Genomic DNA, 25,027 nt, shown 5'->3' on the forward strand with positions numbered 1-25,027 from the left:
CCTTTATCAGGGGTGATGTGGCTCCAGCCCCTCTAACCTTCATGCAGTGAGCGGGGGGGCTAGGACATCATGCTGAGTGCGGTCAGACAGGTGAGAGACAAGGAAAATGTAGGGAGTGGGACAGGGGCTCAGTGCCCCCATACAGCACGAGGGGGCGCTGTGCTACTGGGAGCAGGGTGGGGGAGCACAGCAGGGGCGCTCTCCCTTCACAGTGAGTGCTGACCCTAAAACACCAGCACGGCACAAGGGGGCGCTGTGCTGCAGGGATTGTGGGGGAGCACGGCAGGGGGCGCTCTCCCTTCACAGTGAGTGCTGACCCTAAAACACCAGCATGGCACTAGGGGGCGCTGTGCTGCGGGGAGCCACTCTCCCTTTCAAGGCAATGCACAGGGCCCCCTGGTTTTGGCTTAGAATTAAAGCTGGAGCCCTGATCAGTTGTCGCAGAACCCGAGGTCAAGTCCAGCACCCTGCACCCAGGCAGGGCCATGGGTACCTAGACCGTCCCCGACAGTTGTTTGGCCAACGTGTTCTTAAAAACATGGCCCAGCCCATGGCCAGTGACAGGGTGGGAGCACCAGTTTCCTGGCCAAAGTCCCTTTGGGGCAGCCCCCTGCCGCCTGCCTACAGTCCCGATACAATCCCCCTTCCCCTCCAGTCCTAAAACTGTTGTGCGCTGTTGCTGGTGGCTGTTAAGCAGCTGATACAGCCCACCCCAGAGGCAGCTGCATTTCAGTGCCATGCCAGGGATCCCTGTATAAACAGTGCCCATGCCCTGCCCCAGCGGCAGCTGCCCCCACCAGCTCCTGCGTCACCTGGCTCCAGATGCTTCAAATGGTCCATGATATGAGGCAGAGCCCACAGGCAAAGGGCTAGGCTGACCCTCGCCTGGCCCTGGGGGAGCAGATGGGCCTACAGCCATGGGCAGAGGGCAGCTGAACCCTGGGTAGAGCTGCGGTAGGATGAGGGTCTGCGGGGCATAAAGCCCCCTAGCTCAGGGGAGGTTTCCAGGGCTTCAGAGAGGGGCAGGGGGGTGGGTCACTGGATGGCAGGGGTGGGAGGTGGACCCTCCTGGGCATCCTTCTGGGACCTGGCCACCAGTCCTCCCCCAGGACCCAACATTGGGTGCCACTCCTCTGCCCTCAGGGTGGCCCCTACTTGCCCCGAGGGTCCAGCAGCTCCCCACCCCCACAAGCTGACTCCACCCTGGCCTGGCAGGGCCCCCACCTCCCCTCAGTGCCCATCCTCCCCCCACCCAGGATGCAGGGCACAGACCCCTCCTCTCGCTGCACCCCTGCCTCTAAGAGCAGGGGGTGGGGCTTGGCCTTTCACCCACGGCAGTGCCAGGGCCAGACCCAGGCTGGGGGTAGGAACCAGGGTGGGGCCAGCGCTGAGCTCCCCCTCTTCGCTTGTTGGCAAAACTACAATGGTCCAAGAGAAAGTCACGGGCAGAGGGGGCAGCCGGGGGCTCAGATGGGGAGGGTGGGGTTGGAGGGCAGCAGTCCCTGGCAGGGACTCCAAGAGATCCACCTCCCCGTCTTGCTTCTGCAGCCTTGGAGCCAAACTGCCCCCCCAGCACGGATCCGGGCCGGCTCCCCGCCCCACTGAGTCCTTCAGAGCCCCAGGGGGCGCCGGTGGGAAACCCTCCGTCCGTTCCCGCGGCCCAGATCTCCCCTGGGCTAGCAGGTGTCCGCAAGGTAGTCGAAGTGGAGGAAGGCCTCCTGCTCGGCAGCGGTGAGCAGGCGCGGCTCGCGGGGCGGTGTCAGCGCAGGTGCCTCGGCCGTGAACTCCTCGTCGAAGTTGCTGATGTCCTCACGCCCCTTGATGATGGGGACGAAGGGGGGAGGGAGCCGCCGGGCCAGCAGGGCCTCCCAGTCAATGACCTGCGGGGGGAGGGGAGCAGTGAGTGAGTGGGGGAGGCTGCAGCCAGACTGGGAGTTAGCCCTGCCCTTGGGAACCTCCCACCAGGCTAGGCCGGGCTGGCCATGGCCAAGCCTTGGGCAGCAGAAGGCAGCTGCAGGGTGGGAGGCACAACAGGGGGCGCTCTCCCCTGGCAGTCAGTGCTGGCTGTAATGCCCCCGTGCAGCACTAGGGGGCGCTGTGCTGCAGGAAACAGCGTGAGGGGCTCAGCAGGGGGCACTCCCCCTTGGCTGTCAGTGCTGGCTGCAATGCCCCCATGCAGCACCAGGGGGCGCTGTTGTCTAACATGATCTTAGACCAAGGGGGCTGCACTTCATCCTGGATATGGAGGAAGGGGGCATCGCCTCCTGCTGGCTGAGCCAGGCGTGGCAGTGCCAGCATCCACAGGGGGCATCCCAGCAGGAACCAGGCTGTAGCCAGGGACGGGGGCTGCAGTGGAGGGTTGTTCTGTCTGGAGTGGGAGTGGGGGGGTGGCCGCAGGGCGGGATGTCGGGGGAAGAAGGAGGGGGGTTAACATGGGGGTGGGGACTGACCCTGAAGAACGGCTGCTTCTTGACGTCCTCGGCGTCCCGCTCGCTGGAGCCCAGGCGTCGCTCCGGGTTTCTGCGCAGGAGCTGGACAGAAACACAGTCACCCTCCAGCGCCTTTCCCCCACCCCTGCTCTCCAGCCCTGGAGACCCCCCCCCCACTCCCACTCTCCATCCCCAGGAACCCCTCCCTGCCCCTGCTCTCCATCCCTGGAGACCCCCCATCCCCGCTCTCCACCACTGGAGACCTCCCACCCCCACTCTCCATCCCCAGGGGAACACAGGCGCTGCACTGAGCCACCCTTCCTGATCCCCACCCAGAGCAGAGCCCTGGAGCATGAGGATAGCTTGACCGGATGAGCCATACACTGGAGGGGCAGGAGCTGCTCCACGCTGGGGGCAGGGCCCCCACCTCCCCTCGGTGCCCTGCCCCCACCCGGTGTCTGGCCCCTCCCCCCAGAGCCCACCCCCTGCTCCAACAGGCCCTTCAGGAGCTGCCCTGTTCCCTGGCCCAGCCCCAGTGTGTGTGGTGGGGGCAAGGCCTGGCGCACTCACCCGGCGCATGACGCCGATGGCCTCGGTGGACAGGAAGCGGGGGTACCGCACCTCGTCATTCACGATGCTGTCAAACACCTCCTCCTCATCGTCACCTGGGAATGGGGACTGCGGGGGGAGCCAGGGGGCAGGTCAACGTCCCCCCAGCTCGGAGCGACCCCCCAGCGCAAACCTGCCACCACGCTGCCCCGAGCGCCCCCCCAAACCCCATGGAGCTGACCCCATGCACCTCAGCCCTGACCCAGCCCCCCCACCCTGAACCAAGCACACCCCCACCTCCACCCTACCCAATATCTCTCCACCTTTGACCCAGCCCCCGCCCTGTCCCAAGTGCCCCCGCCCCATGCCCCCTGCCTGTGACCAGGCCCCTCCCCCCAGCCCAAGCCACACCCCCTCCCTCCATTCAGACCCACCCCCCATCCTGCTGGGAGAGCCCCTCTGAACTAGTCCTCACTCTGAGCCCCTCCCCGACCTACCTGCCCCTCCAACTGCCCTCCCCCACCCCGACCAGCCCTGGGGTGGCCATGTGAAGGCCCAGAGTAAGACCCCGCCCCCCAACTCACCTCCCCCACCAGCATCTCGTAGATCAAGACGCCCAGCCCCCACCAGTCCACGGCACGGGTGTAGGACGTGTCTGTCAGCACCTCGGGCGCCAGGAACTCGGGGGTCCCACAGAACGTGCTGGTGCGGTCGCCGTAGCCCATCCCTGAGTGGGGAGGGGAAAGGGTTAAACCCCGGGGTCCCCCCCATGCACTGAGCAACCCCCTTCCCATCGCAGGGTGGGGGCTACGCCCGGGGCTTCCTCCCAGCTCCCTGGAGGCCACAGACCCACCAAGGCTCCTGCCCCCGGTGCCCCCCCCTTCAACTGCCCCCAAGCTAAGCAGGGTCAGTGCATGGCGAGAGCTCCCAGAGAGCGGGGTGGGGGCTCAGCAGGGGGCGCTATCCCCTCAGGCAGGGCTGGCCCTAATACCCCAGTGTGGCACTTGGGGGCGCTGTGCTGCAGGGGGTGGGGTGGGGGGCTCAGTGGGGGGCGCTGTGCTGCAGGGAGTGGGGGCTCAGTAGGGGGCGCTGTGCTGCAGGGGCTGCCATACCTCGGGGTGGTTATTAACAACCCCTGAGCTCCCCCCAGAGCTGCGTTTGTCCTGGTGCCCCTAGCACGGCGCTTCCATCCCCCTGCGGCCAGATACGCGCCTCTCCTTCACTTCCTGTCCCAAAGTGCTGCATCCCCCCCGAGTCCTACAGCTGCCACGTCTCCCCACGGAAGTGGCTGCACCCCGGCGCTGGGCGAGCCACCCTCATATAAGCAGCTTCTACGTTCCACCCCAGAGGTGGCTGCATTGCAGCAGCAGGTGGAATGGGCATAGAGACCCCCAGCTGCCTAACGGGCCCCAGTGGCAAAGTATCTTGACACTCACACATAACTGCCCCGGTACCCCTGCCCCCCTCCCTTGCCCTGTGCCCAGCACCCACCTTCCTTGCACAGGCCAAAGTCTGCGATCTTCACAAAACCCTCCTTGTCCAGTAATAAATTATCCAGCTTCAGGTCCCTGAAGGAGGAGGGTGCGAGGGTCAGCGTGTGCTGGCAGGCTAGGAGTCCGGCCTGCTGGGATCTATCCCCAGCTATGGGGGAGGACTGAGGTCTAGTGGTTAGAGCAGGGAGGGCTGGGAGTCTGGACTCCTGGATTCTATCCCCAGCTATGCACAAAGTCCCTTCCCAGCTGTGTGCCTCAGTTTCCCTACCTGTACAGCAGGGTGCAGAGCGGGGAGCCCCATGCTGGGCAAGGGAATGTTCCCCCCTCCCCCACTGAGAGTCTCTTACCTGTACACTATTTTGCGCTCATGAAGAAACTGCAATCCGAGGACGACACAGGCGGCGTAAAACCTGCAGGGGACGATGGAGGCGGGGGGGGGGGGTCAATGCTACAGCCTGTGTTGGGGCAGCCCCTCCCTGCTGGCTCTGCCATACAGAGCAAACCCAGCCCAGTGGGGGAGCAAGAGCGGGCTGGGAGCCCGGACTCCTGGGTTCCATTCTTAGCCCTGGGAGGGGAAAGGTGTCTAGTGATTAGAGCAGGGGGATGGGAGCCAGGACTCCTGGGTTCCACACCTGGCTCTGGGAGGGGAACGGTGTCTAGTGGTTAGAGCAGGGGGCGCTGGGAGACAGGACCCCTGGGTTCCAGGCCTGGCTGGGACTGCCAGCAAGGCCCTGTGGGCTGGCGCGTGGCTGCCCTGCACTCACGTGGCCCGTGGCTCGGTGAAGACGTCAGTGTGGATGTGCATCATGAGGTCGCCGCCGGCTGTGTACTCCATGACGAAGCAGACGTGCTCGGGCGTCTGGAAGCAGGCGAAGAGGTTCACCAGGAACGGGTGCCGCGAGCTATTCACCGTCTCGAAGATCCGCTTCTCGCACATCAGGCTGCAGGGGAGGGGGACATGGGGAGAGGCGGGAAAAGGCAGGGGTGGGGTGAGGGAGTCGGTTCCCCAGGCCCTCAGCAGGGATCTCCAGAGGGAACTGGCTGGGTCTCCATGGCAGTGGGGGGGGATGGGGGGGGGGGAGGGTGTGTTTGCTGGGCACTCACCTCTCCACCTCGTCCCGCGCCACAATGTCCCCCTTCTTCAAGGCTTTGATGGCGTAGAGCTCCCCTGTGCGGCTGTATTCGGAGAGCAGCACCTGCAGCCACACACAGCCGGCGTTAGGGGCCGCACCGCGGCTGGGGGCCAGGGCTCCTGGGAAGGGAGTGGGGTCTAGTGGTGAGAGCAGGGGCTGGGCGCCAGGACTCCTGGGTTTTCTCCCCAGCTCTGGCAAGGACTCGTGGCACGACTGGGTGCAAATCACTTATCTGTATCGTTTCTCTGCCCCGCTGGGAAGGGCCTGGATGGGGGGCACTTTAGACTTCCTGCCACAGCAGGGGGGCTGCAGATGAATCAGTGGGGGGGAGCCATTGAGGAGTTACTAGGGGGGAGGGGCTGGGGGAAGGGGCACAAGTGGGGCTGGGTCCAAGACTCACTTTGCCGAAGTGCCCGCGTCCCAGCACGGCTAAGAACCTGAAGTCATCCAGCGTCAAGGGCGTCGTCCTGGGGGGCAGAGGCAGAGTGAGAACCGGTCACCGCTGCGGCTGGCAGCCGGCGTGGGGCGGGGAGGGACCTGCGCACCATGGGCAGAGAGTCCCCTTACCCCTCCCCCGGCCCAACCCTGAGCAGGGGGGGGTTGCGAATGGTGCCCCCCTAATCCCTACCCCCTCTGGGGAGAGAAGAGCCCCAGGAGGGGAAGGGGCTGCTCGCTTCACCCCTGCCCCCCCCACAACCCGACCCCCTCTGTCAGCCGGCTCTGGGCAGTGAGGGTCCCTGGTGGGGGCTGTGGGGGGCAGGTGGGATCCTGGGGATGGGGTGGCTGTCCCAGTGGGGGTCCCAAGAGGAAGGCTCTGGGGTAAGGGAAGGGGTCTGTGGGGAGGAATGGGACTAACAAGTGCGTGTGGGGGGGGGGGGGAAGGCAGGAAGTGGGGAAGGGGTCTGGGGGGAGGGGAGGGGGGGGGGCCAGCAGGTGGGGCTAGGGGCAAGTGGGGGAGGAATTGGGTCAGCAGGCAGGAGAAGGGCTTGTGATGGAGGGGCAGGGCTGGCAGGTGAGGGAGGGGCCAGTGATAGAGGGGTGGGGGTCAGCAGGTGGGGGAGGGGCTTGGCATGTGGCAGGTGTCAACCTGGGTGGGGCCCTGTTGCCAGCTTTCTCCCTGGAGTGGCTGGGAGGCTGGAGCAGGGCTGGGGGAAGGGGTTTCCCCCCCCTTGTCCCGGAGGCAACCTCCAGCGAGGTGTGGGGGGGCAGCGGCCGGGGGTCTGGGTCAGGAGCAAATGGGGCTGGGAGGGACCCTGTGGTCTCTGGGGCTGGGGAGATGGGGGGCAGCATGGGGACAGGGGTCCCTCACCTGTGCAGGGTGCTATTCCCAGGCCTTCGGGTGTCTCCTCCCAGCACCGGCTCCTCATCTCCTGCTTGCGGGCTCTGGGGGGCAGACGGGGGTGGGGGGGTCAGGCAGACAGGACCTCACCCGGCCCCCTCACTGCCCGCTGCACCAGGTGTGGGGGGGCAGCTGAGATGGCACCACAGTCCCATGGCAGTGCTGGGTGGTGCCAGAGGCTTGAGGGATGAGCCCCGGGGGACAGCAGGGCCTAGCCTTCCTCACTGGGGTACAGAGGGGCCCAGCCATGAGGCAGGGAATCTCCATCCACAACTCCCTGCTTCATCTCCAGGGTGCCCATCCCCACGGACTCTGGGCGCAGCTGATGGCCCTGTCAGACAGGAGGGAGCGAGAGTCGGGTCCCCAGTCCCTGGCGGCAGGTGGTCCGTTCCCTCCCCTGGGCTCTGACTGCAGGGAGCCCCTGGGTCTGGCACTGGTTCCCTGTGGGGCTGGGTGTGGGCTGCTGGGTCCCCATAGCTGGTGCTGGAGCCCAGGGTGGGCGGTTCTCTGTGCCTGGCGCCAGGGACCCGGCCCATCCCTGCCATACCCGGGAGCTGCTCTAGGCACTGGGCTGGTGCCCTGAACCCCCAGCTGCCTCGAGCTGCTCTAGTGGACAGGACCAGCCCCCCACGTGGCAGGGGGAGTCTTACCAGTGCGCCCCTCTCCGGTCGCTCCCCACCATCGGCCGGCTGGCCTGGCTGCTCCTGCTGTGGCTTATCAATGTCCAGGTTCAGCTTCTCGATGGAGAAGTCTCTGCGGGGCAGGGAAGGCGGGGGTCAGAGGGGAAGACCCATGGGATCACCCCATAGCCCCCTCCCCCCAGATCCCCGGAGGAGCTGGAGCTGGGGGACCCCGCCTGGGAGGCTGGAGGGTCTGACGACAGGAGGTAGCTGCCCCCTGGTGATCCCCTCCCTGTAAGCATTTGTGGGGTGGGCCGGGCAAATCTCCTGCCCCCTTCCACAGCTGGGCGGTGAGGCACCCCCAGGCTCCTGGCAGTATCTGGGCTCTTGCCCCACAGATCTGGGCCCCCCCATCACCCCACACCCCTCTGGGGGGCAGCTTGACCGGCCTGCCAGGGGTGTGGGGCCTGCCCCTCTATCCCTCCACAGCGGGGGGCTGTCCCTGGGGGCCCTGCCCAACCCCCACAGTCCCGGGCCCCAGAGCGAGGGCAGAATGAGCCCCCCAGGGGGCCATGCCGGGTGCGGTGAGCTCCAGCCCCCCACTCCTCCAGGGACCCCCAGGGGCTCACCTGGCCAGGCCGAGGTGGCCCTCGGAGCCGGGCCCGGCGGGCATGTGGGCCGAGGGGCTGTAGGCGCCGGTGGAGCTGGTGGTGGGCAGGAGACGCCGCAGCAGCCGCACCCAGGTGGCGATGTCGATGTTCATCTGACGGGCGCGCAGGAAGGCCTTGCCTGGGGGGGTCAAATGTCACGGTGGGACTGGTCCCTCCCATACCTCCAGTCACCCCCCAGATCTGCTTTAGGGCTGGGAATGCGGCCGAACCCGGAGCTTCAGGAGCAAGAGGCTCCAGTACCCAGTGCCCGTCCCCTGGGGTGGGGGATATGGGGCAGAGCCCAGCGTCAGCCCCCAAGGAAGAGGGAGGAGCATAGGGGGCAGAGCCCGTCCTGATAGGGAGGAATGAGGATATGGGGCAGCGTCAGCTCCCAATGGGGGAGGGGGACACAGGCTGGCATCTGGTGCCCACCCATAACTCTGGGCTGGGGAGTTCACGCAGCAGCCCCCCTGGGGCGCTGGGCGCTGCATTTGGGTCCCGCCCCCCCCCCGACGGCACCTTGCTGCTTGGAGAAAATCTTCTTCTGCCTCTGGAGCCTGGGGATGCGCTCGATGACGGGGTCGAAGAAGGTCACCTGGGGCGGCAAGAGACCAGGGTGAGGGGCTGGGCCCGGGCAGGGAGGGGGGGGGGGCCAGGACAGGGTGAGGTCACTGCACCCTCCACCGCCCCCAACACTGATCTGATCCCGGGGGCCATGGGGAAGCTCCCACCCCCCTGTGCAGTGGGGCCAGCACAGGCCCCGCTCCAGCGAGCCCATGGGGTGACTGGCCGTGTATGGAGGAGTCCGGGGCCAAGGGGCTTCCCCCTCCCCCGGTGAATTTACCTTGATGGGTGTTGGGAAGGGGACACGGCCAGTTCCCCTCGCCCCGAGGCCTGTTCCCTGCTCCCCGCTTCCCCTTCCCAGGACTGCTCCCCACTCCTTCCCCCCAGGGCCTGCTCCCCCTCCCCCCACTCAGGCCTGCTCCCTGCTCCTCCCTCCTCCCGCCCCCCTGGGACCTACTCCCCGCTCCCCCCTCCCACCCCAGGGCCTGCTCCCCCTCCCTGTTATCCCGATCCCGCCCCCCGCGGGCATCACCTCGGCCAGCAGGGTGCCCTGGGGCTCCAGGTCCAGGTGGATCTCGTGGCGTTGGTTGTCCAGGAAATCCTCCAGCTTGAGGTGCTTCAAGGCACAGAGGCTGCGGAAATCCCGCCAGTACACCGAGATCTCCAGCTCCCGCGCCTGGGGGGCAGAGCCAGGGGTGAGAGAGGCCCCAGGGACCCAGCCAGGGCTATGGGGCAGCTGGGGGTGAGGGGCAAGACAGTGCGGAAGCCCCACCCACCACCTGGCAGCTCCACCCACAACCCCCGCAAAGGAGCTGGACATTTGGGCTAAAATGTCCAGCAGTAAAACAGCTCCCAGCACTGGAGCCATGATTAGGTTCCAGTGTAAACAGTTTCCCACTGACCTGGGGCCATTTTAACCCCTTCCAGTAGCTGCTTCTACAGTGGCTCAGCTGAGTTTTGGGCCTGGGGTGTGTGTGTGTGTGTGTGTGTGTGACTACAACTCGGTTAGAGCTGGCGTGCAGACGGGAGCTGGCTGTGCCCTGCTAAACACTTTGGGCTGGGGGAGGGCCCGTCCACACTACAAAGTGACAATGTTGGAAGCAGAATCAGGGCTGGGCCATGTTGGAACCAGGTGCCCCAATGCGGTTAAGAGGTTAACAGGGTCCAGGGGGGACGGAGCAGCTGAGCATTGGAAGCCCAGCTCTGTTCGGGATCGGCAGTGCAGCAACCAGGCTGAGGAGGCTGGGGGCCAGGACTCCTGGGTTCTATCGCCAGTGCTGGGAAGGGAGTGGGGTCTAATGATTAGAGCAGGAGGGCTGAGGGCCAGGACTTCTGCGTTCTATCCCTGACTCTGGGAGGGAAGTAGGGTCTAGCAGTTAGAGCAGGGAGGAGGGGAGCTGGGGGCCAGGAATCCTGGGTTCTATTCCTGGCTCCACCTCCCTCAGAGAGGCTCATCTGATTCAGGTGCATGGCTGCCCTTTGACCAGACCCAGCGTCCTGGAGCAGCAGGGCCCAATGGTTGCGCCTCCCCCCCACACTCACCCTCTCCAGCTCCAGGGCAAAGGTCTGGTTCCAGGCCTGCTGGCCCACAGGCTTCCAGGACGTCTGCCCCATCACAGTGTTATCCAGCTTCAGCACGGCGCTCACCTCATCTGCGGGGAGAGGCGCGCGTCACCCCCTGTCCGTCCTACCGCTGCCTCCTTGGAGCCGGGCCCTGCCAGCTCCCAGCACATAGTGCAGGGGTGGGCAAAACGTTTTGGCCCGAGGGCCACATTGGGGTTGCAAAACTGTATGGAGGGCCGGGTAGGGAAAGCTGTACCTCCCCAAACAGCCTGGTCCCCGCCCCCTATCCGGCCCCTCCCACTTCCTGCCCCCTGAATGCCCCCCTCAGAACTGCCGACCCATCCAACCCCCCTGCTCCTTGTTCCCTGACCACTCCCTCCCGGGACCCCCCGCCTCTAACCACCCCCCGGGACTCCACCCCCTATCCAATCCCCCCGCTCCCTGTCCTCTGACTGTCCCAACCCCTATCCACACCCCGCCCCCTGACAGACCCCCCCGGGACTCCCAAGCCCATCCAACCACCCCCTGTTCCCCATCCCCTGACCGCCCCCCAGAACCTCTGCCCCTTCCAACCGCCCCTTGCTCCCTGTTCCCTGACTTCCCCCCTGGACCCTCTGTGCCTTATCCAACCCCCCGGCCCTGACCCCCTTACCATGCCGCTCAGAGCAGCATGTCTGGCCGCCGCGCCGCCCGGCCAGAGCCAGACACGCTGCTGCGCTGCCCTGCAGGAGTGTGCGGCCCTGCCACACAGAGCGCTGCACGAGCGGCGGCGTGACTGCGAGGGAGGGGGGACAGCGGGGGAGGGGCCAGGGGCTCAAGGGCCGGGCAGGACGGTCCCGCGGGCCGTAGTTTGCCCACCTCTGACATAGTGGGTACCACGGTAAATGCTATTGTACCAGTAGCCACCAGGGGGTGCTGTTACACAGCCTGATGCTCTTTGCGTGCTGGTGGCACTGTCCCAGCCTGGGTCTCTCCAGCGAGAGTCAGTGCTTGGGGCAGAGTTGCTTCCTGGGCATCAAGAGTTGGTGCAGGGCTGTGGTCCTGGGTTGCCCTGAATGCTACTGTGCCCACCTCTGCCCCAGGACTGGGGCATTGACAATAAATTAATTCTATTGAGGGTCTCCCCAGACTCTGTGTCATGATTTCTCCCCAAGGGGAAACCGCCCTGCCTTGCGCTGCGGGGAGTGTGCCTTGGTGATAGTGCCAATGCCCCCCGAATGCCTGCCAGCTGACAACTCCTTACAACCACCTCCTGCCTCCATCAACAACCATCCTCCACCTCCAAACCAGCCTTGTGCTGAGGCAGACAGAGTCTAATCCATCTCCCCCTCCCTTACCCCACACAGCACCCCCGATCCCCTCCCCCATCCCCTCTACAGCACCCCCCCAATTCCCTCCCACATCCCTCTGATCCCCCTCCCCTGCAGCACAACACCCTCCTTCGGTTCCCTCCCTCTCTGCAGCAATCCTACGGGATCCCCTTCCCCATCCCCACCTGCATGCCTCCAATCCCCTCACCCAATCCCCCCTGCAGCACAATACCCCACCCCCGGGTGTTCCCAGCCAGGGGCCGGGCGCCCGGCTCACTCACTGCTGAAGTCGTCGGATTTGAGGATGGTCCGTCCGCTCAGGCTGCCGCTGCGGCTGTACAGCCCCCGCCCGCTGCGGTTCATGAAGGAGGGGCGCGCCTCGCCGGGGTTGTTGCAGGGCAGCGAGACGGTACCACCACGGGTCCGGCCAGGCACCGACTCCAGCAGCCCGCTGCAGCCCAGCAGCTGCACCTCCAGCATCCCTGCAAGGGGTGGGGGGCGTTAGAGCAGGGGCCTGGGAGCCAGGACTCCTGGGTTCTATCCCCAGCTCTGGGAGGGGAGTGGGGGCTAGTGGTTAGAGCAGAAAGAGGCTGGGAGCCAGGACTCCTGGGTTCTATTCCAGCTCTCTCACGGACTTCTTGTTCCCTGGGGGCTGGTACCTGTAGGGCGCTAGGGGGCGCTGCCCCAGGGGGCCGGTACTTTGGCGTTTGTCCCAGTGGGACTGTTGCCAGTGGGCCCTGGGGTGCTACCCACGCGACGGGTACCTGTGAGGGGCGAGGGCTTGCAGAGCGTGCTGTACTGGTTGTGCTGGTAGGGGGCGTTGTTGCGGGTGCTGAAGACGGACGAGGTGGCCATGATCAGCTCCTCCTTGATGATGCAGCCCTTGGGGTGATCCTCGGGCAGCTCCCCCACGCGCCGCTCCAGCGCCAGGCGCAGCAGGTCCAGCTTCTGGCTCGACTCGGTCAGCTTCGCCTGGGCCTGCAATGGGCACAGCGTGGGCATGGCCCCTGAGACCCTCCGTGTCCCCACATGCACTCACCCTGCCCCCCATGACCCCCCAGGTACCCTGGCCCTGCACCCACAGATAAACCCCAGTCCTGTGCACCAAACCACCCCCGACACCCCCTGCTCCCCCGACAGCCACCTCTGCTTGCTGCCCTGGGACCCCTGTCCTCCTCGATAGCCCTGTGGAGGGGGGATTAGAGGGGGGGCAGTACCTCAGTGATAGCCCTGCGGGGGTGGTCATGTTAGAAGAGGGTCTGGGGGGCAGTAACTTCAGCCCTGAGGGGGGGTGAGGAGAGCCTGGGGGGCAGTACCCCAGCCATGGCCCTGCAGCATGGGGGAGGCAGTACCTCACCGATGGCCCCGCAGGGCGGTTGAGGAGGGTTCTGGGGGAGGTGGAGAACCTCGGTGATGGCCCTGCTGGGGGTGTGTGTGTGTGTGTTAGAAGAGGGTCTGGGGGGCAGTACTTCAGCGATGGCCCTGAGGGGGGGTGAGGAGAGCCCGGGGGGGGGAGCAGTACCTCAGCAATGGCCTTGGGGGGGGGGGGTCGAGGAGAGGCCGGGGAGGGAGCAGTACCTCGGTGATGGCTCTGTGTGTGTGGGGGGGGGGTTCGAGGAGAGGCCGGGGGGGGGGGGGGCAGTACCTCAGCAATGGCCTTGCGGGGGGGGGGGTGTTGAGGAGAGGCCGGGGGAGGGGGGCAGTACCTCAGCAATGGCCTTGCGGGGGGGGGGGGGTGTTGAGGAGAGGCCGGGGGAGGGGGGCAGTACCTCAGCAATGGCCTTGCGGGGGGGGGGGGGGGTGTTGAGGAGAGACCGGGGGAGGGGGGCAGTACCTCAGCGATGGCCCTGTGTGGGGGGGGAGTTCGAGGAGAGGCCGGGGGGGGGAGGGGGACGGACAGTACCTCAGCAGTGGCCCTGTGTGTGGGGGGGAGTTTGAGGAGAGGCCGGGGGGGGGGGGGGGGGGAGGAGACAGACAGACAGTACCTCAGCGATGGCCTTGCGGGGGGGGGGGGTGTTGAGGAGAGACCGGGGGAGGGGGGCAGTACCTCAGCGATGGCCCTGTGTGTGTGGGGAGTTCGAGGAGAGGCCGGGGGGGGAGGGGGACGGACAGTACCTCAGCAGTGGCCCTGTGTGTGGGGGGGAGTTTGAGGAGAGGCCGGGGGGGGGGGGGGGGAGGAGACAGACAGACAGTACCTCAGCGATGGCCTTGCGGTCCGGCGTCCTGGCAGAGCCCAGCAGGCGCAGCACGTTCTTGGCCCCCTCGGACACAGCGTGCTCCACGCGGAAATGATGGCGCAGCTCCTCGATGCGCAGCTCCATGCAGCTCAGGTCCAGATTCCCTGCGGGGGGACAGTGCTGGGTCAGACCCCTGCCCTGGCGGGGGAGCTCCCTGCAGGGGTGGGGGGGCAGACCCAGAGGCCCTGCCCTGCAGCCATAGAACAGTGGGCAGGACTCCTGGGTTCTATTCCAACCATCCAGCCCTGGAAGTGGAGAGGGAGCTGAGGTTCACAGCTGTGAACTCAAACAGCCCCCATGTCCCACCCCAGAAGTGGCTGCATCTCAGCACTGGGAGAGGGGTCCCTCTATAACCAGCCTCCGTGCCCCACCCCAGAAGTGGCTGCACATCTAGGAGCTGGGGCGCATGGCAGTGTCCTATCCCATTAACCTCAGCCAATTCCTCTCCAGGTGTCTCAGCTCTGCGGGGCTGACCGGTGAGCACCAGGCTAGGAATTAATGATCAAAGCCAGGCTCACTGCTCCTTGGGGGGCTCTGGAGAGAAGGGAGGGCCTCCCCGGGTTGCCGCCTTCCCTGCCCACCCTGCATAGCACTAGAGCTGTGCCCCCCCCCCCCCGCCAGCTGTGCCTGTCCCATGGGCCTGGCTGTAGCCAAAGCTGCCAGGGTTCCCTCCCACTGAGCAGCGTTGGCGGGGGGGGGGGGGGGAAGAGCCCAGCTGGGCTACCTGGGTGCTGGGGGAGCCCTGACCCGGGGGATCCAGTGTTAGGGGGGATCCCTGCCCCCTACCCTGTGGCTGGGCCATGGGACGCCAGGGGGAGGGTTCGATGGATAAACACCTCCCAAGTTGACAGGGCTCCAGGATCTGCCCGCCGGGCCCCACCCCTGACCCTTGGGAGAGCAGCCCCACAGCAGTGTAGTGAGCAGGGCCGTGGGGAGCAGAGGATTGTGGGAGTTCGGGCAGGGTGAGTATCTACAGCAGGAGCTTATGGACACCACCCCGGCCCCCACCCTGCTGCCCATCCCTCACCCCTCCTTGTCTCCCCACCCCCCCACTGCCCCGTGCCCCACAGCTCCCCAGCCTATTTCCCCTCCCCCCACTGCCCCTCCCACCTTGCCCGTCCTCGCCATCAGGTGGTACCACGTCGGCCTGCGCAGCTCTGCGGATCTGCATGCGGATGATATTGATCTTGGTCTTGCTGTCTTGCAGCATCTGCTGGGCCGTCTGCAGCAGCTTCCGGTCCTGGGGGCAGACAGGGGATGGGGTTGGGGGGCTGCTCAGCCCAGAGCTGTCTGAGGAGCGCCCTCCCCCCCCACACACCCCCATGAGTCCAACTCCCCATATCAGGGGCAGCTCCATGTCCCAGCCCGGCCCTTGTGGGGCAAACCCCTTGTGCCCCTTGAGGGCTGGATGGGCCCTGGGGAGCAGGATCCCCTCTCCCCACTGGGGGGGAGCTCTGGGGCTGGGGGCATCACCAGCACCTCACCCCTCCCTGCTGCTTTCCCCAGATCTCCCCGCCAGAGCCACAACACTGTCACTACCCCGGGGGAAACTGAGTCACGGAGCAGGGACGTGTCTGGGAATAGCGCGGCGTCCCTTTAAATAGTCTGTCAGCCCTCGAGTGGTGCTCACTGGGTTCTGTGCCAGAACAGCGGGGTGGGGGGAGCTGGGTCCAGCCTGAGCAATGGGGGAGCAGCTGGGGCTGGGCAGGGGGTGGCTGATTATTATTGTGGGAGATACACACAAGGGGGAGAAAGAGAGAAGGGCTGGGGGCTGGCAGAGAGCAAGGGAAGGGAGCGGGCTGAGGAAGGGACTGGGGGCAGGCCTGAGGAGGGGGGGGGGCTGGAGAAAGGAGGGGGCTGAGGAGGGTGGGGGAGGGGCTGGCTGGAGAAGGGCGGGTGGGGCTGGGGGGCAGGCCTGGGGCTGGCGGAGATCTGGGGAAGGAAGGGGGCTGATGAGGGCAGGGGGAGGGGCTGGGGGGCTGGAGAAAGGAGGGCAGGGGAGGGGCTGGCAGGAGGCTGGAGAAGGGGGGCTGACGAGGGGGGGGGGGCATGCTTTCACTGTAGTCAACAGGTCCCCCAGGAACCACACGCTGGCTGGGGGTTGTGGCCTGGGACGCTTGGGGGGGGGGGTGGTGTTGTATGCTGAGGGGGAGGGGCAGGGCCATTGGTGCGGTCCCTTTGAACCAGGTCTTTTACTTGCTGCTAAATATAAACTTGCTGCTAAAACCAGCTCCCTGCTACAGGCCGTATGACCCCCCCGGCCCCCCAGAGCAGACGGATGGGTGGGAGCTACCTATTGGGGGTGGGGGGGCTACATGTCTTCTCTCCTCCTTGTGCCAGTTTTTCCGGGCTGGAGGCCTCTTTGGGAATTCGGTCCCAGAGCCTCCAGGGCAGGGGAAGGGGGCTCTGGGGGGGCGGGGAGCAAAGGGGGCAGGCAGAGGTGGAGGAGGGTGTGGCGGGAGGGGAGAAGGAAGGGGAACGGGAGGTAGGTTGGAGAGGCAAAGCGACCAGGGGAGTTGGGAGGCAGGGGGCCAAGGGGGGCCGGGATGGGGGAGGAGCTTGGGGGGTGGAGAGGCTGGGGGGAGGGAGGTAAGTGGGGGAGGAGGTGGGTTGGGGGCCAGGTGCAGAAAGGCAGGGAGAGGGGGGAGGGGGCAGGCGAGGGAAGGGGGAGGTGAGAAGTTGGGAGATGGGGACAGAGGGGACAGGGGGTTGTGGTGGAGAGGTGGGGGAATGGAGGTTGGGGGGCAGGGTGGGGGTTGGGGCAGAGGCCAGGCAGGGGAGGGTGGGATGGGGGGCAGGGGCCAGGCAGGGGAGGGTGGGATAGGAGGCAGGTGGAGGAGGGGGCGGGACCCCTCACCTTGGTGGAGCCATTGGCATACATCTGGATCATGTTCTCTGCCCCCTGCTTCACCTTCAGCTCAATGTTCAGCTGCTTCTCCAGCCCGGCCAGGCGGTGCTTGTTGGCGGCCGAGCGGCTCAGGCTGTTGGGTGACTGGGGGGCATCTGCAAGGGGGGAGGGGGAAGGGTCAGCAGTGCCCGGTAGGGGGTGGCCCTGCCCCTCCGGGACCCAGGAGCCCAGGGCGGGGCTAGCAGGGGGCTACGGGTCAGGATTGAGGGGCATCAGCAGAGCCAAGGTGTCTAATCTCTGCTGGGGGGGTGTCGTGCCCCCTGGATGGGGGGGCTGGATGAGGAGGGGGAGGGGCACTCTCACCGACCTGCCCCCATCTCTGCTGGCAGGTCCCTCACTGGGGCTGGTTCTTGCCCTGCCACGCCGGCCCCATTCCCAGCCTCACATGGGTTAACAGGAGCATCAGTCCCGGCCCACCCCCAAATGGGGTCCGCACCCAGGGAGAAGGACAAAGTAATCGTGTGATGGTTTCTTCTGGACTCCCCAGCTCTGCTGATGCCCCTCAATCCTGACCGGCAGCTCCCTGCCAGCCCGGGGCTCCCCACACGTAGGGTATCTGGGGGATCTGGCTCGCTGTCCAGAGGGAGTTTGACTTAGGGCCACATTTGAACCCAGGGCCCTAAAGACAAAGAACCATCCCGGCCTCAGGTGCCTTTACCCTGCAGGCGTGGGGGAGGGAAGCCCCAGTATCTGGCTCTTGGGGAAGAGTTGCTGGGAGCTGAGACAAGAGGTTTCTCTCCTTCACTTGGATCAATGCACCTAAAACATCTCATTGAGCAGAGAGGGTCAAATCCCCCTGTGCATGGGCTGACCCCTGCCATGCCCCACCCCAGAGGCAGCTGCATTTTTTGCACCAGGCAGGGAATCACACAAATGTCAGGCTCAAAGGGACCTCGAGAGGTCACCTAGTCCATCCCCCTGTTCTGCAGCAGGGCCAAGTAACCCTAGCCCGTCCCTGACAGGGGTTGGTCTAAACTGTTCTTACAAACCTCCAATAAGGTGATTCCACAACCGCCCTTGGTCGCCTGTTCCAGAGCCGAACTCCCCTTGGAGTTAGAAAGTTTTGTCTAATATCCAACCGAAATCTCCCTGCTGCAGATTAAGCCCATTGCCTCTCGTCCTACCCCCCGGGGACATGGAGAACAACTGATCCCTGTCCTCTTTGTAACAACCCTTAGCATATTTGAAGACTGTTCTCAGGTCCCCCTCAGTCGTCTTTTCTCAGGCTAAACATGCCCAGGTTTGAACCTTTCCTCACAGATCCGGTTTGCTAAACCTTTGATCATGTTTGGTGCTCTCCTCTGGCCTCTCTGCAACATGTCCACATCTTCCCTAAAGCGCGGTGCCCAGAACTGGACATGGGACTCCAGCTGAGGCCTCCCCAGTGCTGAGAAGCGTGGGACAGTCACCTCCTGTGTCATACATACGACACTCCTGTTAATACACCCCAGAATGAGATCAGCCTTTTTCACACTGTTGACTCATATTCGATTTGTGATCCGCTATAACCCCAGCTCCTTTCCAGCACTTCGACTACCTATCCAGGTATTCCCCGTTTTCTGGTTGTGCATTCGCTTTTTCCTTCCTAAGTGAAATACTTTGCACTTGTCTTTACTGAATTTCATCTTGTTGATTTCAGGCCAATTCTCCAATGTGTCACGGTCGTTTTGAATTCCAATCCTGGCCTCCACAATGCTAGCAGCCCCTCCCAGCCTGGTGTCAGACGCAAGTTTTATCAGCACACTCTGCACTCCGTTACCCAATTCATTAATGAGAATATTGACTAGAACTGGGCCCAGGACTGACCCCTGCGGGACCTGCTAGACACACCTTCCCGGTTTGACTGCGAACCATTGAGAGCTGCTCTTTGAGTAGGGTATTTCAATCAGTTGTTCACCCACCTTATAGTATTTGTATCTAGACCACATTTCCCTAGTTTGCGTATGAAAATGTCACGTGGGACTGTGTCAAAAGCCTCACTAAAATCAAACCGTATCACATCTACTGCTTCCCCCCATCCACTTGGCCAGTAACCCTGACAGAGAAGGAAATTAGATTGGTTTGGCATGATTTATTCTTGACAAATCCATGCTGCCTATTCCTCTTAACCCTACTGTGCTCTAACTGCTTACAAACTGATTGGTTAATAATTTGTTCCAGTGTCTTTCCAACCAGGGCCGGCTCCAGGCACCAGCCCTCCAAGCATGTGCTTGGGGCGGCACCTGGAGGGGGGCGGCGCTCACCCGGGGAGAGCGGGGCCCCGGCCGGGCTCGCCACCCTCGCCCGGCGCTCTGGCCGCCGGGGACAGCGGAGCCGTGGCGGGCTCGCCGCCCTCCCCCGGCGCTCCGGCCGGCTGGGGAGAGCGGGGCCGCGGCCGGGCTCTCCGCCCTCCTCCCGGCGCTCTGGCCGGTCGGGGAGAGCGGGGCCGCCCTCCCCCGGCGCTCTGGCCGGCCGGGGAGAGCGGAGCCGCGGCGGGCTCGCCGCCCTCCCCCGGCGCTCCGGCCGGCCAGGGAGAGCGGGGCCCCAGCCGGGCTCGCCGCCCTCCCCCCGGCGCTCCGGCCGGCCAGGGAGAGCGGGGCCGCCCTCCCCCCGGTGCTCTGGCCGGCCAGGGAGAGCGGGGCCGCGGCCGGGCTCTCCGCTCTCCTCCCGGCGCTCCGGCCAGTTGGGGAGAGCGGGGCCCCGGCCGGGCTCGCCGCCCTCCTCCCGGCGCTCCGGCCGGTCGGGGAGAGCGGGGCCGCGGCCGGGCTTGGCGCCCTCCCCTGCCCCGCTCCCCGCCGGGGGGGCGGCGGGAGGCTTTTTTGCCTGGGGCGGCAAAAAAGCCAGAGCCGGCCCTGTTTCCAGCTATCGAAGTCAGGCTGATCGGGTTCTCTGTTCCCCTTTTAAAAGCCAGGTTCTCTGTTTGCCCTTCTCCCTCCTCTGGGACCTCATCGGCCCTCCAGGAGTTCTCAGAGATAATTGCTAATGGTGGTGCGATTGCTGCTGTTAGTTCCTGAAATAGGACGAATTGCACTGGGCCCTGCCGACTTGAACACACCTATCATCGAAATATTCTTTAACCTGATCATTCCCTAGATTGGCTTGTGTTCCTTCCCCCGGGTTGTTAATATTAATTGTGCTGAGTATCTGCTCTCCATTAACCTTTTTAATGAAGACTGAAGCAAAACAAGCATTAAACGCCTCAGCTTTCGTGATGCCATTGGTTGTTTGCTCTCCTTCCCCGCTAAACAGAGGACCTGCGCTTTCCTTCGTCCGTCTCTTGCTCCTAATGGATTTAAAGGATCTCTTCTTATTGCTGTTTATGTCCCTTGCTGGGTGTAACTCATTTTGCGCCTTAGCCTCTCTGATATCCTGATATCGTTAGAGAGTCCCTGAAGGAGCCATCTTGGCCTCTCCCTATTCTTCCTCTCTTGCCTTCGCCTTGGGATGGTTTGCAATTGTGCCTTTAAGACTGGCTCTTTGACAAACTGCTCAACTCCTTCATCCTGGAGATTTTCTCCTGATTGCCCTTATTCTGCTGCTCTCTTTCCTCAGAGTCCTGAAATCTGTCATTTCCCGATCGCTTCCACCCAAATCGCCTTCAGATGCAAAACCAATTTGGTCAGAATCCCGGGCTGCCCACCCTCCACTCCCCTGTCACTTCCTCCGCTTCGTGGAACAAACAGCTGGCCCCAGCACATCCCAACAGTTGACTGGAAATTCTGTGCTTTGCCGTGTGCCGGAGGTGACGTCCCCATTCCGACCAGAGCGTGTGTTTGGATAGTTCTGTTATTCCTTCTAGAAATGCCTCCTCCCCCTGGTTGGGTGGTTTAGAGGAGACCCCCCCACCAGGACAGCGCCCCCCTCCCTTTATCTTTACCCAGAGACTCTCAACTGGTCTGACAGCCACCTCCTGCTGGCCCTCAGAGCAAGCCTATGTATTCTTGTGTAATGCACCAGCTTCCTTTCCCCGCTGCCTGGCCTTCCTGAACAAGCTGTACCCCCATCCCCACGTCCCAGTCACGAGACTTATCCCACCACGTCTCTCTGATGCCGATTAAGTCATAATGAAGCAGATGGGCTTTCTCGGGGTGGGGGGGCACTCGGGGCTGCTGGGCTGGGAGGGGCTGTAGCAGGCGCCGGATAATTTGTTTTTCTAGCTAAATAGAGGAAGCAGCCATGTCGCTTCCTGCCTCGGACCCCCCAGCTCGCGCCGCGATTCGCTGCTGGGGCAGGTGGCATGTGGCGGCTTCCTGTTATGAAATCCCAGTCGCTGGTACAGCCCTGGCACCGCACAGGGGCCTGGCACTCAGGGAGCTCAGGTCAGACACCGAGGGGGGTCAATTCCCAGCTGGATGGGGAGGAGGGAGCTAGTGAAAATGCTCCTGGGGGGGGGGGTGCTGTGGCTGTGACCCACAGGGTCTGCACTGCCCCCTAACCCTCCTTGGGGCCATCTCAGCAATGCAGCCTGGATCCCCATGGCAGAGCAGTTCAATGGGCCCATCTGCCCTGGTATCCCGTCTCTGATGGCGGAGGCTGCAGGCAAATTCCCACAGGGATGGAGGAATCCACTCCCAGGGGTGAGAGCCCTCCTGCCCCCGACAGCTGGAGAGCTGTACAAAGAGCGGCCCCACCCCAGAGGTGGCTGCATCTTGGCACAAGAGCTAACACTATGACACCACACCACGGGGTGGGGGTGGGGGCTCCCTGCCAATCCTGCGGGTGTTCAGAGGCCTCCATTCCAGCCCCAGACAACCCCCCCAGCCTGTTTGAATCCTGCCTAACCCTTGGCCTCACTGAGACCTAGTGGCAGGAAGCTCCGCCGGCCAATGCTGCCGGGTGATGGAGAATCCCCTGGGTTCTGTTCAGCATTTGCTGCCTTGTGGTTCCCTTCCCTGCTTCTTGCGTCGCATCTCCCCTGATGAACCCCAGCCACTAGTGGGGGTCTGCCTGGCACCTGCCTCCTCTCCAGGACAGCCCTGAGCTAGCAGCATCCCAAGCCCTCCTAGCACTCGGAGCACTGAGCCTTTACCCTGCAGGCGTGGGGGAGGGCTCCCCAGTATCTGGCTCTTGGGGGAGAGTTGCTGGGAGCTGAGACAGGAGGTTTCTCTCCTTCACTTGGCTCAATGCACCTAAAACATCTCATTGGGCCCCCTGGCATGGACCCCCGTATGACCCCCATGTCCTCCAGCAATGACCCCTGCCCCCCAGTGCCCCCGCAATGACTCCTGCATGTCCCGCCAGGCCCCTGCCCCCTGACCTCCGCTCTCCTCGGGCTCCTTGACCATGATGTGGGCGTCCAGGTGCTGCAGCCGGCAGTGCAGCTGGCGCAGTTTGCGGTCGGAGCCGCGCAGCAGGCTCTCCACGCTGGCCAGGTTGCGGCGGTCGGTGGTGGCCCGGCGCAGGTTCTCCGCCCCCTCCTTGATCTTCAGCTCCTTGCGGATCTCGCGCCGGATCCGCTCCTTCTCCTCGTCCAGGCGCAGCTGGACGCTGCTGGCTGCCAGGTCGGGGCTGGGATCGAGGGCCAGCTGCTCCAGGACCGACCAGCTCTGCTCGCCCTGCGGGGGAGAGCGCGGGTGAGGGGCCTGCAGCGCCTGGCCCTGCCCCACCTCCATGGCTGCCCCCCGATAGCCCCCTCCCTGCCGCCCGCCGCCACAGCTGCCCCCTGATAGTCCCCTCCCTGCTGCCCCCCGAAACTCCCCTCTAGGCTGCCCACCTCCACGGCTGTCCCCCAACAGCCCCCCTCCTGCCTCCCACCTCCACGGCTGCCCCGACAGCCCCCTCCCTGCCGCCCGCCGCCACAGCTGCCCCCCGACAGCCCCCTCTGGGCTGCCCACTTCCACGGCTGTCCCCCGACAGCCCCTCGCCCCCGACAGCCCCCTCCCTGCCGCCCGCCGCCACAGCTGCCCCCCGACAGCCCCCTCTGGGCTGCCCACTTCCACGGCTGTCCCCCGACAGCCCCTCGCCCCTGACAGCCCCCGCCCTGCCGCCCACCTCCTCGGCTGCCCCCCGACAACCCCCTCCCTGCCACCCACCTCTACGGCTGCCCTGCAACAGCCTCCACCCCTGACAGCCCCCTACCCGCCCCCCACCTGCCCCTCTAGACTCCTGCATCTGCTGGCCCAACGGCCCCTCAATTCCCCCCAAGCTCACGGCCTCCCCCGCCCCATCCCAGCCCCCTGTCCCGAGCTCAGTCGGGGTCTGGGAAGCACCCGGCACTACGGGGGGGCCTGATCTCGGTTGGGGTCTGGGCAGTGACCAGGGAGGGGGGTGATCTCAGTTGGGGCCTGTAGGCCCTACTATAATATGGACAATACCAGCTCATCTCTGGGCACAGAGACGGCTGGGCGAGGGTCTCGGGGGGGGGGGGGGGGTCAGGCGGGGGGGGGGGTCCTCTGGAAATCTGCGTCCAGGATCCTCCCAGGTAGCCCAGCTGGCTCCCGGCCCCACTGCCAGGGCCTGGCAGCTGGTTTTCCCGTTGCCAGTGGGATTTCCACCCCCCCCCCCTCCCCGGGCACTCAGTAATCAGCCCTGGTGCTGCAGCTCCCCACCCCCCAGGACGTGGCACAGCCGGGGGGGAGGCTCCTTAGTTAACAACGCGCCACCCCGGAGCCGCCACGGCCTCTCGGGGGAGCAGCGGGGGGGCTGGCTAGAAGATGGCGGCGGGGGGGCCTAGGTGGGGGCGGAACCCTGTCCCTTCCTCTCCGCCCCTCCCCCCTCAGCCGTTTGCAGGCAGCTGGCGCAGTAGCAGAAAGGCACCGTGCCCCCTGCATGGTGCCACCCAAGTACCACCCCCACCCTGGTTCCCATCCCCCACCAGGCCCGCACGGTGCCCTGCCTTGCAGAGCCATATTTTATTTTCTGGGATGGGGGTTGGCTGATTCCCCTCCTAGGGGGCCGCCCACAGCCCCTTTGCCAGGCTGGGCCACCCTCTCCGTCTCCACTGTGCCAGGGCAGCGGGACGGGGACAATTCGTGCCCCCCTGGGGCTCCCACCCGGCCGGGTACCTCCAGATCGTGCTCAGAGCAGGAGTCTGACTCGGAGAGCGACATCCTGGCCCCGGGGGGATCCAGGCCGGGCCCCCCGTCCGTCCTTGGGTCCGTGCGCTGGGCCACACCCGGCCTCCTGCTGCTCAGAGTCTATTCCCCCCCCCCCCCCCGTGTCACAAAACCACTTCCCCTTCCCGCGCCTCGCAGCACTGCCTCCAGCCACCCGAACACCGAGCACCGCGGGCTGGGCCTGGATCCGCCCCCGCCAAGCCTGGGCCAAAAGGGTTAACGGGGGAGGGGGAGACTCCCACAAGTGCAGCCCCCCAGAGCCAGGCCCAGAGCTTGAGGCTGAGCCCCAAATGCCCCCAGGGAGAACCTGCTGAGCTCCCGTCCACAGAGACCAAACGGCCCCACCCCATATCCCTCCAGAAGCTCCCCGGACCATGCCTTGAGTGGCTGAAAACTGCACCCCCCAGGCAATGCTCCCCCCAACTCTGCACACAGGGCCCCTTGACACTGGCCAAGCTCCCCCTAGAAACACCCCGGGGCAGAGCCCTCTGGGCCCCAAAACTGGGATGTTCATCCAGGGATCCCAGCTGAACAGCCTCCGTGTCTCACCCCAGAGGTGTCTGCATCTCAGCACCGGGTGAGGGAATCCCTGTATAGACAGCCCCCGTGTTCCACCCCAGAGGTGGCTGCATCTCAGCACCAGGTGAGGGAATCCCTATATAGACAGCCCCCGTGTCCCACCCCAGAGGCACCTGGGGGGTGCACTCTCCCTTCACCCTGATCAACTCTGTACTAGAGACCCACCAGCCCAGTGCAGGCCCCAGGCAGTCAGATTTCTCCTGTCCACCAACTCGGAGCCGGGACAGGACCCAGAGCATGGGGGGCAGCTCCTTCCCCTTTTCTGGCCCTCTGCGAGCAGCTGTCGCAGCAGCTGCTCCCCACGTGCCACCCGAGCCGTGGGGGATGTTGAACAGACGCGGGGGAGGGAGGGGGCAGATTGGGTAACTCAGCACATCATGGCAGCCAGGCTAGGCCTCGTGCCCACCCCAGCTGGCCGCACCTTGCTGCACAAGAGCCCTGCTGCCCTGTCCCCACCCCGGAGCTACAGACGGGCCCCCGTGCGACACGGGACGGGCTCAGCGCTGGGCACTGGGTTCCATCCCCGGCTCTGCTGGGTGACCCTCCCCCGTCATTCCCTGCAGCACAGCGCCCCCTAGTGCCACCCCATGGAGCTGCTCACCCCACTCCCTGCAGCACA

General features: G+C 65.1%; 1 protein-coding gene across 1 annotated transcript; it reads right to left on the reverse strand.

Annotated features, from left to right (window-relative positions):
* Positions 1 to 1,676: 1,676 nt before the first annotated feature.
* Positions 1,677 to 23,823, reverse strand: PKN1 (protein kinase N1). Its single transcript, XM_065419269.1, has 22 exons — positions 23,779 to 23,823; positions 22,032 to 22,329; positions 16,745 to 16,890; positions 14,998 to 15,127; positions 13,846 to 13,991; positions 12,415 to 12,628; positions 11,932 to 12,132; positions 10,320 to 10,429; positions 9,310 to 9,453; positions 8,733 to 8,808; positions 8,193 to 8,352; positions 7,594 to 7,696; positions 6,914 to 6,987; positions 6,005 to 6,071; positions 5,576 to 5,667; positions 5,236 to 5,412; positions 4,819 to 4,881; positions 4,470 to 4,546; positions 3,563 to 3,705; positions 3,000 to 3,107; positions 2,451 to 2,531; positions 1,677 to 1,880 (listed from the first exon to the last, which is right to left on the reverse strand). Exons 1-22 carry the CDS (start codon positions 23,821 to 23,823, stop codon positions 1,677 to 1,679), a joined length of 2,859 nt encoding a protein of 952 aa, XP_065275341.1.
* Positions 23,824 to 25,027: the final 1,204 nt, after the last annotated feature.

This window comes from Emys orbicularis, chromosome 19 (assembly GCF_028017835.1).
Source record: "Emys orbicularis isolate rEmyOrb1 chromosome 19, rEmyOrb1.hap1, whole genome shotgun sequence".
In the NCBI taxonomy this organism is placed as follows: Eukaryota; Metazoa; Chordata; order Testudines; family Emydidae; genus Emys; species Emys orbicularis.

Bases quoted from the DNA above. Each gene is read 5' to 3' on its own strand.
- PKN1 (XM_065419269.1), bottom strand. From the start codon at position 23,823: ATGTCGCTCTCCGAGTCAGACTCCTGCTCTGAGCACGATCTGGAG. The intron at 12,133-12,414 runs GTACCCGTCGCG...CACCCCTTGCAG, and splicing joins CAAGCCCTCGCCCCTCACAG to GGATGCTGGAGGTGCAGCTG. The intron at 9,454-10,319 runs GTGAGTGTGGGG...TCTGCCCCCCAG, and splicing joins TTGCCCTGGAGCTGGAGAGG to GCGCGGGAGCTGGAGATCTC.